The sequence below is a fragment of the Bombina bombina genome, chromosome 12, assembly GCF_027579735.1.
Source record: "Bombina bombina isolate aBomBom1 chromosome 12, aBomBom1.pri, whole genome shotgun sequence".
Lineage (NCBI taxonomy): Eukaryota > Metazoa > Chordata > Amphibia > Anura > Bombinatoridae > Bombina > Bombina bombina.
The window spans coordinates 59,621,148-59,635,901 of NC_069510.1; the positions used below are offsets into that span (position 1 = coordinate 59,621,148).

Genomic DNA, 14,754 nt, shown 5'->3' on the forward strand with positions numbered 1-14,754 from the left:
CGTATTCTGTCTTTTTAATGCTCAAATCTTTACTTTTCATCTGCAGCAGTTTCTCATTCTTCCTCAAGTCTTTCCCCATCTCTGCATTACCAATTTGGAGCTGTCTCTGACATATTCCCCTTACTATTCCTGTCTTCAGTCTACCCTTTTCTTAGCTCTTCTATCTACATGCCTAAGTTAACTGACTCATTGTTTTGAGACTAATAATATATCATAGACTGGGAGGATATGTTGGTCACGGATGCCCCTGCCTGCAGATTGTGACATAACAACAGGGAAAGGCATGCTTCAGCTGGTGTTAGGGAATGGTAGGACACTCTAGAGTGTATTTCAGTAGGAACAATCATTTTCATAATGTTATATAATTCTGCTTATATACCTTCAGTCAAGTTACTTGCTCTCGGGCAGGTTTTTTTCTGTGGGTTTTGTTTCCCCATTCTGTCGATCATTGTTCTTCTGAGACAATCGGGTAGACATGGTGGCTGCTGTGGCTACTGCTTTAAAGCTTCGCTTACGTTTCTGCACGTTCTGCTCAGGGTGGAAAATGATGACATAAACCTTGGGCACATAGAGCATCCCCAGTGACACGGAAGCACTCAAACTCATTGAAACTGTCAGGGTAGTGGTCTGGATATAGATCTGAGAAGGCAATGTGAGATACCCTCTATTGTATGGATATCTGCTTACAGATAATGAGTAAATGAATTAATGAAACTGAATAGAAACAACCATGGACAAGACTAACCAAGAAAAATAAAGATGTAGTATAATGGAAAAGTATCTTGCAAGCAAAGCTTGTGTGGTCCAATAATGATAATTTTGCTTGCTATAAACGCCACAGTATACAATTATCTGTTAAAAGGTGTATGGTACATAAACATGGATAATGACCAACATGGGCATGAAATTATTTAATGTTTAGAGCATAAATGACGTTCACAATGAAACAGTTTTCCTTATTAAAGGTGAGTGGTGAGAATGCACAATTAATAGAACATACATTTTAAGCCATGTACACTCACCTTCTCTGCAGACTGTGCTGTGCCAAAGAAGATAGGGACAAAGGCCAGCCACACAATACATGTAGTGTACATGGTGAAACCAATAGGCTTGGCCTCATTGAAGTTCTCAGGCACTCCCCTGGCCTTCACAGCATACACTGTGCAGGTGACCATCAGCAGAATGGAGTACATTAGGCAACTTACAAGGGACAGATCTGACATGTCACATTTTAGAACCCCCTGGGCCATTTCTGGGTTTGGTGTGCGTTGTTCTTCATAGTCAATGATGCTATGTGGAGGTAGAACAGCTAGCCATATTGCTGTTCCCACCAACTGCACACAAATCAGACTGAATGTAATGGCCAACTGTGAACCAGGACTTATGAATCGTGGAGGGGTTACTGATCGCTTTCCTTGCTCAAAGATGCGGTAAATGCGGTTGGTCTTAGTGAGAAGGGCAGCATAAGAGATGCACATGCCAAGTCCCAAGAATAGCCTGCGAAGTGCACACACTGTCACTCCTGGCTCTGCCATCATGAGGAATGTTATGGCATACATCAAGAATATACCTGTGAGGAGGACATAGCTCAACTCTCGTCCGGATGCTCGCACAATGGGAGTGTTGTTAAACTTCACTAGAGTGCTAACCACAAAAAGGGTACTGAGTATACCCAAAATAGACAAGAAAAGAGGTAGAATGGCCCAAGGTGAGTGCCACTCTAGCTTTACAATAGGTATGGGGCGACAGGCAGTGCGGTTGAGATTCGGCCTCATATCTAAAGGACATAACTGGCAGTTAAAATCATCCAACTGGAATTGGTACCCATCACAAAGCTCACAGTGCCAGCAGCAAGGGACTCCCTTCACCATCTTTTTTCGCTCACCAGGCTGGCAAGGGAGACTACAAACCGAAGATGGGATGTCTGTTTGACCTCCTGACCACTGCATTTCCTCAATCTGAAGGAGAAAAAAAAACCAGACAATTTTAAAATGTTGTATTTTAATGCCTTTACTAGGGAGGGGATCTTTATATATATAATTATTCTCTCACATTAAGGCGCAGATATTCTGTCCACTGTCCAATCGCTTTGTAGGAAGGAGCAGACTCATTCGTCATCTGATATTGGAAAATATCATAGCGACCAGGTGCATCTCCATTCTCATTAAACATCACAGGTGTCCCAGCACTTCCTGGTATTAGAGAGAATCAGGGGTTACAATTGTACAAGCACAGTATCTGTTGTCACAAGCTTAACTCCAAACTATGAAGTTTTTCTGGTTTAGTGCCTTTTTTGTCTATACACTGTAATTGTTGCCTTAGGGTTACAGTTGACAAATAAACTTTATTTGCTTCCCATATTCAGTCGTGGGCTAAATACTGACATTTTCACCTAAAAATGTCTTTATTACACAAGACACATGGTAAATTATAATTTAAACACATCTTGATTATTGCTTGGTAGAACAATATCAGAATTGGGAGTAATGTTCAAAAGTTAATATGGTTGCATGGCCAGGAGTAATTTGCATTTGTGTGTCTCTATAGCATTGTAGGAAGCTCATAATTAGTATTATATTAAATATTAAAACATATTAATACAAGTTATTAAACATACTGTAAAAAATATAGATATATTATATGGATTATTTAGAATATTTTACATTATGTTTGTTAATATTTAATAATATTTATTAAAATATTTAAATATTTTATATGTAATATTTCAATAACGCACATGGAAGTTAGCAATTCTTCATATGCACTAACCCAACCTCATTAGTCCTAAATTGCAAACCCCGATGTGCGTTACGGATATTTTACATTCCTATATTCTTCACATTGAAAATATACTTTTTTTATTAAATATATATATATATATATCTGATAATGTTCATGTAAAATATATATCTATACCTATCTATCTATCTATCTATCTATCTATCTATCTATCTATCTATTAATATTTATTTACAATAAAATTACATTATCCTGTAAGTGAATAACATTGGAATGTGAAATATGTATAGTAAATATAGTAAATACGCAATAAAACACAAATACTTAAATACGTATGAATTTGTTTTGTAATTTTCCCTATGCGTCTTGCACCCAGACCTGTCTGAGGTTAACTGCCTGGGACTCTGGGGACTGCACAGCTTCCTGTGAGTGCCATTGTGCACCCAGGGCTGAGCATGTTGTAGGGTCATGGGATGTGTACCCAGTCCACTGAGAGTGCAGCCCCCTTCTGTGTTTTCTATATGTCTAGGGTGATTACATACGCCTGTGCACCCTTCACTTGTTCCAAGTTTGTTTGGTTGAGAGCTTGCATTGTTTGGTTGGTTTAGGGACCCAGGTTTTGGAAGGGACCTTGACGTGGTACCTGAGCTTGTCCCATTTGGCCAGATGCAGTAGCTAACCCTTCAATTTTTGCTTTTAATCTTTGCTGAGAGCTTGTAAGTGAGTGCTGGTCTTTCTCTGTGTGTTGTATTAATTTGTTTTGTAATTTTCCCTATGGGTCTTGCACCAGACCTGTCTGGGGTTAACTGCCTGTGACTCTGGGGACAGCACAGCTTCCTGTGAGTGCCATTGAGCACCCAGGGCTGAGCATGTTGCAGGGTCATGGGATGTGTACCCAGTCTGAGAGTGTAGTCCCCTTCCGTGTTTTATATATATATATATATATATATATATATACACAAACATAATTTTTATCAGATAGTTTTTATATGAGAGTAACTGTACTTTTACATGTATTAATTTTGTGTTCAATGCAACTTTTTTCTTCCTCTACCCTTTACGTAAGCTCTGAAGTTGCACTAATCCGACTAGAGTAAATTGCAATTCTGATCAAGCAAACGTGTTTAAAAGCAAACGTGCAAAAAGCGAGAAAAACACAATATCGCTTGCAATATACAGTTAGCGTGTCACTCGTAATCTAGCCCATAGTGCTAAATATAGAGAAAAATACTAAATTCTTATTAGTGGACTAATGGAAATTTGCAGCCCTACCTCTATGACTGAATACTAGTTGCAAGGAGCTGTCACAATGTAATAGCAGAATGAGTTTGTTATTGCTGTTATTATTCGTTCCATAGCAACTCCATTACAGCAACACTCATAGAAATTAGCCATAGGTTTCTATGCTACAACTTACTGTCTGCCCCCATTTCAAGTAATCATAAATGTATCTGTCAGCCTTTCTTAGACATTGCTCATTATCTGCCATATCTGTTTGTCATTGCTTTAGTTAGATTCCCTTAGCCTAAAAAATAACAACCCTCAGTAACACCACTCTTGTTTGGAAATATCTCTCCTACAAGACCTACATCTCTCTCTCTCTCTCTCTCTCTCTCTCTCTCTCTCCCACCTCTCACTCCCATCTACTGGGCATTTCTGGTGCCAAGCACGTTTTGCAGAACTTCTTAAATCACTGTGTAAACTTCACATCTTCGTAACTCCCAACCATCCCAGGCTTTGCACAACTGTCACAAGTTATAAGGTCTGCCCACTGTCTAGCCCATATTTTCACCCATCCACTAGAATGAGGCAAAAAAAAAAAACTACATACCAGAGCTTTGTATTCTCTTACTCCCCCATAATCCATCAGTCATGCATATGGCCATAGACCACTAGAAAGCAAGAAAGTCAAGAGGGCCAAAATGAAATGCAAATCAAGTTCTGCTATCAACTGTATACAAAGGGCTGGGCTCGTGGACTCTCACCATCATAAAATAAATAAATGTATCAGATAAGCATACATTTTGTTTTCAATCATTATATGGTGAGGATCCATGAGATCATCGCATGTGGGACCATGCAGTGAAGTCCACAATACCACCGTGTTCAGGGGGGGGGACAAAAAATATATTACTTATCAGGCACTACAGCCCACAGTACTTTCCTGCCAAAAGCTGCTTCAGAAGAGGCATATACATACAGCTTTGGGGCCGAAACGTGTTGATGTACATGTTATAAGTAGTCACTGCTTGAGTTTACATATAGGGTAAGCGTATTTTCAATTAAGTTTATATTTATATTAGCGTTATTGCACTATGTGACTTTTGTTTTCACAGGTACTGCAATTTTTTGGATCCTATTGGATTTCTTATTCACTTTTATCACTTGATTCACTTTTCTCCAATTTTTTTTTATCATATATTTTTGATTACCATCTTTATTTTGATTTTTTATTTCTTAGATACCCCATCATACACAAAGGATTAATTGGATTCACAAGGGCACCTGATTTGTTATACAAGACATTTGTTAAGGATATCACTACTTATTAAGGCCTAGATTTGGAGTTTGGCGGTAGCCGTGAAAACCAGCGTTAGAGGCTCCTAACGCTGGTTTTAGGCTACCTCCGGTATTTGGAGTCAGTCAAAAAAGGGTCTAACGCTCACTTTTCAGCCGCGACTTTTCCATACCGCAGATCCCCTTACGTCATTTGCGTATCCTATCTTTTCAATGGGATCTTTCTAACTCCGGTATTTAGAGTCGTGGCTGAAGTGAGCGTTAGAAATCTAACGACAAAACTCCAGCCGCAGAAAAAAGTCAGTAGTTAAGAGCTTTCTGGGCTAACGCCGGTTCATAAAGCTCTTAACTACTGTACTCTAAAGTACACTAACACCCATAAACTACCTATGTACCCCTAAACCGAGGTCCCCCCACATCGCCGCCACTCGATTAAATTTTTTTAACCCCTAATCTGCCGACCGCCACCTACGTTATACTTATGTACCCCTAATCTGCTGCCCCTAACACCGCCGACCCCTGTATTATATTTATTAACCCCTAATCTGCCCCCCACAACGTCGCCGCCAGCTACCTACAATAATTAACCCCTAATCTGCCGACCGCAAAGCGCCACCTCCTACATTATAGCTATGTACCCCTAATCTGCTGCCCCTAACACCGCCGACCCCTATATTATATTTATTAACCCCTAATCTGCCCCCCTCAACGTCGCCTCCACCTGCCTACACTTATTAACCCCTAATCTGCCGAGCGGACCGCACCGCTATTATTATAAAGTTATTAACCCCTAATCCGCCTCACTAACCCTATAATAAATAGTATTAACCCCTAATCTGCCCTCCCTAACATCGCCGACACCTAACTTCAATTATTAACCCCTAATCTGCCGACCGGAGCTCACCGCTATTCTAATAAATGTATTAACCCCTAAAGCTAAGTCTAACCCTAACACTAACACCCCCCTAAGTTAAATATAATTTAAATCTAACGAAATTAATTAACTCTTATTAAATAAATTATTCCTATTTAAAGCTAAATACTTACCTGTAAAATAAATCCTAATATAGCTACAATATAACGAATAATTATATTGTAGCTATTTTAGGATTAATATTTATTTTACAGGTAACTTTGTATTTATTTTAACCAGGTACAATAGCTATTAAATAGTTAAGAACTATTTAATAGCTAAAATAGTTAAAATAATTACAAATTTACCTGTAAAATAAATCCTAACCTAAGTTACAATTAAACCTAACACTACACTATCAATAAATAAATTAAATACAATTCCTACAAATAACTACAATGAAATAAACTAACTAAAGTACAAAAAATAAAAAAGAACTAAGTTACAAAAAATAAAAAATTATTTACAAACATAAGAAAAATCTTACAACAATTTTAAACTAATTACACCTACTCTAAGCCCCCTAATAAAATAACAAAGACCCCCAATATAAAAAATGCCCTACCCTATTCTAAATTACTAAAGTTCAAAGCTCTTTTACCTTACCAGCCCTGAACAGGGCCCTTTGCGGGGCATGCCCCAAGAAGTTCAGCTCTTTTGCCTGTAAAAAAAAACATACAATACCCCCCCCCCAACATTACAACCCACCACCCACATACCCCTAATCTAACCCAAACCCCCCTTAAATAAACCTAACACTAAGCCCCTGAAGCTCTTCCTACCTTATCTTCACCATACCAGGTTCACCGATCCGTCCTGAAGAGCTCCTCCGATGTCCTGATCCAAGCCCAAGCGGGGGGCTGAAGAAGTCCATGATCTGGCTGAAGTCTTCATCCAAGCGGGAGCTGAAGAGGTCCATGATCCGGATGAAGTCTTCATCCAAGCGGGAGCTGAAGAGGTCCATGATCCGGATGAAGTCTTCTATCAACGGCATCTTCAATCTTCTTTCTTCGGGAGCCATCATCTTCCATCCGACGCGGAACATCCTCTTCTCCCGACGCCTACTAGCCGAATGACGGTTCCTTTAAGGGACGTCATCCAAGATGGCGTCCCTCGAATTCCGATTGGCTGATAGGATTCTATCAGCCAATCGGAATTAAGGTAGGAATATTCTGATTGGCTGATGGAATCAGCCAATCAGAATCAAGTTCAATCCGATTGGCTGATCCAATCAGCCAATCAGATTGAGCTCGCATTCTATTGGCTGTTCCGATCAGCCAATAGAATGCAAGCTCAATCTGATTGGCTGATTGGATCAGCCAATCGGATTGATCTTGATTCTGATTGGCTGATTCCATCAGCCAATCAGAATATTCCTACCTTAATTCCGATTGGCTGATAGAATCCTATCAGCCAATCGGAATTCGAGGGATGCCATCTTGGATGACGTCCCTTAAAGGAACCGTCATTCGGCTAGTAGGCGCCGGGAGAAGAGGATGTTCCGCGTCGGATGGAAGTTGATGGCTCCCGAAGAAAGAAGATTGAAGATGCCGTTGATAGAAGACTTCATCCGGATCATGGACCTCTTCAGCTCCCGCTTGGATGAAGACTTCATGCGGATCATGGACCTCTTCAGCTCCCGCTTGGATGAAGACTTCAGCCGGATCATGGACCTCTTCAGCCCCCCGCTTGGGCTTGGATCAGGACATCGGAGGAGCTCTTCAGGACGGATCGGTGAACCTGGTATGGTGAAGATAAGGTAGGAAGATCTTCAGGGGCTTAGTGTTAGGTTTATTTAAGGGGGGTTTGGGTTAGATTAGGGGTATGTGGGTGGTGGGTTGTAATGTTGGGGGGGGGGTATTGTATGTTTTTTTTTACAGGCAAAAGAGCTGAACTTCTTGGGGCATGCCCCGCAAAGGGCCCTGTTCAGGGCTGGTAAGGTAAAAGAGCTTTGAACTTTAGTAATTTAGAATAGGGTAGGGCATTTTTTATTTTGGGGGTCTTTGTTATTTTATTAGGGGGCTTAGAGTAGGTGTAATTAGTTTAAAATTGTTGTAAGATTTTTCTTATGTTTGTAAATATTTTTTTATTTTTTGTAACTTAGTTCTTTTTTATTTTTTGTACTTTAGTTAGTTTATTTCATTGTAGTTATTTGTAGATATTGTATTTAATTAATTTATTGATAGTGTAGTGTTAGGTTTAATTGTAGGTAATTGTAGGTATTTTATTTAATTAATTTAATGATAGTATAGTGTTAGGTTTAATTGTAACTTAGGTTAGGATTTATTTTACAGGTAATTTTGTAATTATTTTAACTAGGTAACTATTAAATAGTTCTTAACTATTTAATAGCTATTGTACATGGTTAAAATAATTACAAAGTTGCCTGTAAAGTAAATATTAATCCTAAAATAGCTACAATGTAATTATAATTTATATTGTAGCTATATTAGGATTTATTTTACAGGTAAGTATTTAGCTTTAAATAGGAATAATTTATTTAATAAGAGTTAATTAATTTCGTTAGATTAAAATTATATTTAACTTAGGGGGGTGTTAGTGTTAGGGTTAGATTTAGCTTTAGGGGTTAATACATTTATTAGAATAGCGGTGAGCTCCGGTCGGCAGATTAGGGGTTAATAATTGAAGTTAGGTGTCGGTGATGTTAGGGAGGGCAGATTAGGGATTAATACTATTTATTATAGGGTTAGTGAGGCGGATTAGGGGTTAATAACTTTATTATAGTAGCGGTGCGGTCCGCTCGGCAGATTAGGGGTCAATAAGTGTAGGCAGGTGGAGGCGACGTTGTGGGGGGCAGATTAGGGGTTAATAAATATAATATAGGGGTCGGCGGTGTTAGGGGCAGCAGATTAGGGGTACATAAGGATAATGTAAGTAGCGGCGGTTTACGGAGCGGCAGATTAGGGGTTAAAAATAATATGCAGGGGTCAGCGATAGCGGGGGCGGCAGAATAGGGGTTAATAAGTGTAAGGTTAGGGGTGTTTAGACTCGGGGTACATGTTAGGGTGTTAGGTGCAGACGTAGGAAGTGTTTCCCCATAGCAAACAATGGGGCTGCGTTAGGAGCTGAACGCGGCTTTTTTGCAGGTGTTAGGTTTTTTTTCAGCTCAAACAGCCCCATTGTTTTCTATGGGGGAATCGTGCACGAGCACGTTTTTGAGGCTGGCCGCGTCCGTAAGCAACTCTGGTATCGAGAGTTGCAGTTGCGTTAAAAATGCTCTACGCTCCTTTTTTGGAGCCTAACGCAGCCATTCTGTGGACTCTCAATACCAGAGTTATTTTAAAGGTGCGGCCAGAAAAAAGCCGGCGTTAGCTACGCGGGTCGTTACCGACAAAACTCTAAATCTAGCCGTAAGACTTTTTATATCATGTGGGACTTTTAATACACATTTTTTTGTGTGTATTTATATGTTTTGGTATTCCCCTCTCTCCTGAGGGGCACCTACTCTATTGTTTTTAACTAATTTTTTAATTGTTTTCAATCGAATTGTTATATGTACATAGGGTACCCTAGTTTATGTGAATGTAATAAATGTATTTTAATATTATTCTGTTATTCTGATACTTTAGCCTATAGCTGGCGCTCCCTCTTTCTATATTAATAGGCATATACATTCAGACATCCCAACCTGCAAAAACTCATTTCAGGGAGGAAGGAACGATTGGACCCAATTGCCAAAATTGAATTTGTCACTCCATAATACTTTTTTCCACTTATCTTCATTCCATTCTTTGTGAGCTTTAGAATATCTTAGCCTTTTTACCCTGTTCCCCTTCCAAAAAAGTGTTTCTTGGCTGCTACCATTTTCGATCAAGCTTCTTCTGACTGTAGAACTTGGCACCCCGATAAAACTGCCAGATGCTGAGCCAGGTTCTTGCTGGACTTCCGGTCTCTCAAAGAAGAAACTCTGAGAAACTTGTCATCAGATTTTTAGTTTTCTTGTCCTTCCAGTCTTCCAGTCCTTTATTTAATCCTTGGCCTGCCCTGATTCTTCAGATTTCTTTATAACAGCCTTAATACCACATCTTGAGTATCCAGTTTGTTTGCTGATTTCCATTTGAGAGTGGCTTTGCTGATGCAAAAATATGATTTTATGTTTGTCAAATTCTGTGATCTTTGGTATTTTGAATGGAATGATGTGATTGAAAGTTGTTCTTATTAGCAAGCTTTCAAGGAATTAAACTCAAACCACATATGGATGTAATGCTAAAGCATGTCTTGCACAAACCTGGTGTAATAGAGCTTTTTCACAGCAGTCATTTTGACATGAAATAGTAGGACAAATACAGGTGTTAGCAATGACATTAATTGGGGTTCCATTCCATTTAGGTTTACGAGAGCCAGGTTCCTGGTAAGATGGTATAAACTTAGGGCTAGATTACAAGTGGAGTGATAATTAACCAGCCATTACAAGAGGTTGGTTATTGCTACTACAAGCTTGCGGTAGCAATTAGAGCTTAGAAAATTAACCAGAGGTCAGACCTCTGGTTAATTTTCTAAAAGTGCTCCAAATGCCCTCAAAATAGAGGGCATTATATTTTTTTTTAAAAAACAAAACAAAATGTATGCTTAACTGATAAATGTATTTCTTTCCGGATATGGAGAGTCCACAACATCATCAATTACTAGTGGGAATATCACTCCTGGCCAGCAGGAGGAGGCAAAGAGCACCACAGCAAAGCTGTTAAGTATCACTGCCCTACCCACAATCCCCAGTCATTCGACCGAAGGGAAATGAAAAAAGGAATAACACAAAGGTGTAGAGGTGCCTGAGGTTTAGTAAAAAATAACTGTCTTAAATAAGGCTGGGGTCGTAGACTCTCCATATCCGGAAAGAAAATAATTTATCAAGTAAGCATACATTTTGTTTTCTTTCCTAAGATATGGAGAGTCCACAACGTCATCCATTACTAGTGGAAACCAATACCCAAGCTAGAGGACACAGATGACTAGGGAGGAAGAACAAGACAGGCAGACCTAAACAGAAGGCACCACCGCTTGAAGAACCTTTCTCCCAAAATAAGCCTCAGCCGAGGAAAAAGAATCAAATATGAAAAATTTGGAAAAAGTATGCAGACAGGACCAAGTTATAGACAATCATAAGACAAGCAAAGAGTGTCAGATATATTGCGTTCCTAAAGCAATACTACACAAAAGGCACTGGAATAGAGACTTTCCCCACAAAAATCTCACTCTGGATAAATCAAAAAAGTGTAAGACTGTAAGTATGTGTATACAAACACACACACACAATCTGTGGACCGGGTGCTCAAAAGCTAGATTAGTGTAGTAGCTGTAAAAATAATTAAATGAGTCAATATAAGCATAAATCGATATAAGAAATAGATAATAAGCTCAAAAAGAGCAAAAAACTATATTGGACAAATGTATGAGTGCTTTTCTAAAACAAATATATGAGTGTTAATTGGAGATACAATAGTTAAAAATACTAATTTAATTATACTAATTTAAAGATCAATATATAATTGATAGTATAAAAACAAACAGAGCTATCATAAAAGAGGAATCACATCAAAACAATTAAAACAATTAAAACAGTTAAAAAAATTAAATTGCATTCAAACACACAAACGGAAAGCTGCCAAGTTAAAGGGACATGAAACCCAATTTTTTTCTTTCATGATTTAGAAAGAGCATACAATTATAAACAACTTTCTAATTTACTTCTATTATCTAATGTTTTGCTTCATTCTCTTGATATTCTTTGCTGAAAAGCATAGCTAGATATGCTTAGTAGCTGCTGATTGGTAGCTGCACATAGATGCCTCCTGTGATTGGTTCACCGTGTGCATTGCTATTTCTTCATTAAAGTATATCTAAAGAATGAAGCAAATTAGGTAATAGAAGTAAATTGGAATGTTGTTTAAAATTATATTCTCTACCTTAATCATGAAAGAAAATGTTTGGGTATAGAGTCCCTTTAAGGAAATCAGCATAGAAGTCAAACAAGAATGATTTCCTCTTTAGCACAGTCTTTTTAAGAACAAATGGTATGTTTATATACACAGAGTCTCTATAGCATGAGGCTACAGCAGAAATAATCCGGAACCTTCAGAGGGTATTAATGGTCACAGAAACATCAAGGGTCCTGCAGTGAGATAGGAAATCCTTGTCAAAAGTACAATATTGATTACCACAACAGGTGCTTTTAAATACTTACACCGTGTTAGTGTTGATTTTCCTCCCTTGGCAATTATTTCTGTGGTATACGGTCTTAGTGGTACCTGACACAGCAAATAGTGAAGCGTCCTTTTCTTTTCAGGACTTTTTCCGCTGCAAATGCTCACCTTTGTTTTCAAAAAGACCGCTCCAACTGATCTAAAACAACGGATGCCCTGAAGGGCCAGCAATAGAGCAACGCGTTTCGGCGGATGGCCTTTCTCAAGCTCTCTCACTACGTACAGCGGAGGTGAGCTTTATAACGAAATCTTAAAGAGACATTTGCTTATTTGCTTTTTTGTATAGGTACAATACGTGCAGCATACAATATATAGATACGTTTGCATTGATATACACTTTTTCTATATGGAACATATATACATACAAGTAAAATACAAATTTATCATGGACGTCATTTTTTTTTTAAAACACAGTATAAATACGAGAATAAAATAGAATTCATCAATACAGTTTATAAGGCAAAATACAGTTGATAAGGCAAAAAAGGGAGGGGGTAATGTTTTATGAACACAAGGATATGAGGATTAATGTAGAAAGAAGTTATCATATAAAAAGGTATATAAAAATATATATAGGATTGGAAAGAAACTAGGCGCAATGATAATGAGGAACAACTATAGCAAGTAAGCTCAAAGCTTGCATATACAATTTACATTTATTAATCAAGTAATTTAGTGGACACAGCTGACTTCCCTGCCTATATATTTTAACATCAGCTTGGGATGTGCATTGCACTGGGTTGTGCATAGCTACAACAACATATGTTCACATTTTTAAAGTGAACATTTTATAAGTGGGGCATTAACAATAGAATTATACAAGAATTCAACAAGGATTGGGCAAGGGGCAAGACACAAGGCAAGTACTTCTGTAATATTATGTTCTATGTATCTCATTGTTTCCTCATGCAATTGCTACTATAATACTGTGTCTTATGTGTTTAATTGGTTCCCACTTTTGTAAAATGCTCAATATATTCACATTCCTTTTTGCTGCGTCTTGTCACCTTACTTTTGTACTCATGAACTTTACCTATTCCTAAACACTCCCCTTTAATTACCCCTTCCCCCTCACCACCTGCACTGTTCATTAGCCCATCTCTCTTAAACTCACCTTACTTTTGTACTCATGAACTTTACCTATTCCTAAACACTCTCTCTCCCCCCCTGCACCTCGTCTCAAAAGCAGACTCATTACTGCAAATCTGTATTTCTCATGTCACTCTCCCTCTTGCTTTTACTAACTGCTGGTGACATCTCCCCTAATCCTGGTCCCCAACAACTGCCTAGCCCTGCACATCCATGTGTACCGTCCCATAGACTCAGAAAACAAAACTCAGCCAACCTTACTCACATTCCTCTTGCATCAAAAGCCACTACCCCTTTCACTTGTGCACTCTGGAACTCTCGCTCTGTTTGCAACAAGCTCACTTCTATACATGACCTCTTTATCTTTTGCTCCCTCAACCTTCTGGCCCTAAGAGAAACCTGTCTCTCTCCCTTAGACACAGCATCCACTGCTGCTCTGTCAAATGGGGGTCTCCACTTCAGCCACACTCCTAGGTCTGGTAATAGACAGGGAGGTGGAGTAGGTATTTTACTTTCCTCTTGTTGCACCTTTCAAGAAATACAACCCATTTCTTCCCTCACATTTTCCTCATTCAAAACCCACATGATTTGCTTATTCTCTCCTCTCTCTGTACGTGTTGCAGTCATATACCGACCCCCTGGCTCCTCAACTCAATTTCTAGATCACTTGGCTGCCTGGCTACCTTATTTCCTTTCCTCAGGCATCCCTGACCTCATTCTTGGCGACGTCAACATCCCTCTTGACAATCCTACTGCCTCATCTGCAAAACAACTTCTGCAACTCACTACCTCTTTCGGTTTGTCATAATGGACTGATTCTCCCACTCACACAGACGGTCAATCCCTTGACCTGATCTTTAACTATCGATGCACTCTCTCAAACTTCACAAACTCCCCCTTTCCTCTTTCTGACCACCATCTCCTTACTTGCAACATATAATCCCTCCTGACAACTCTCCCTCCTTCTACTCCTCATACCAAACTTCAAAGAAGCATTATTTCATTACATCACCATAGCTCAGAAATCACACACTCATCCTCAGCCCTGGCATACTCCTCTGACACGGTACCTACACAGATGTTCCCGTACTGCTGAGCGGCACTGGAGAAAATCTTGGAGTTCAGCTGATTTTCTCCATTACAAATTCATCTTGAACTCCTACTATTCTGCCCTTAATCTCCATAAGCAACACTACTTCTCTACTCTTATCTCTAATCTTTCTTCAAACCCAAAACGTCTGTTCTCCACTTTCAATACACTTCTTCGCCCTCTCC

General features: G+C 39.0%; 1 protein-coding gene across 1 annotated transcript in view; it reads right to left on the reverse strand.

The window, feature by feature from the left end:
- Positions 1 to 385: 385 nt before the first annotated feature.
- Positions 386 to 14,754, reverse strand: part of LOC128643247 (metabotropic glutamate receptor 6-like) — a 228,276-nt gene continuing 213,907 nt past the window's right edge. Inside the window, exons 7-9 of the mRNA XM_053696236.1 lie at positions 2,053 to 2,192; positions 1,023 to 1,958; positions 386 to 639 (exon numbers count right to left, since the gene is read on the reverse strand). Of these exons, the coding sequence (XP_053552211.1) occupies positions 391 to 639; positions 1,023 to 1,958; positions 2,053 to 2,192 (1,325 nt within the window). The 3' untranslated portion in view covers positions 386 to 390. The remainder of the gene's footprint in view (positions 640 to 1,022; positions 1,959 to 2,052; positions 2,193 to 14,754) is intronic.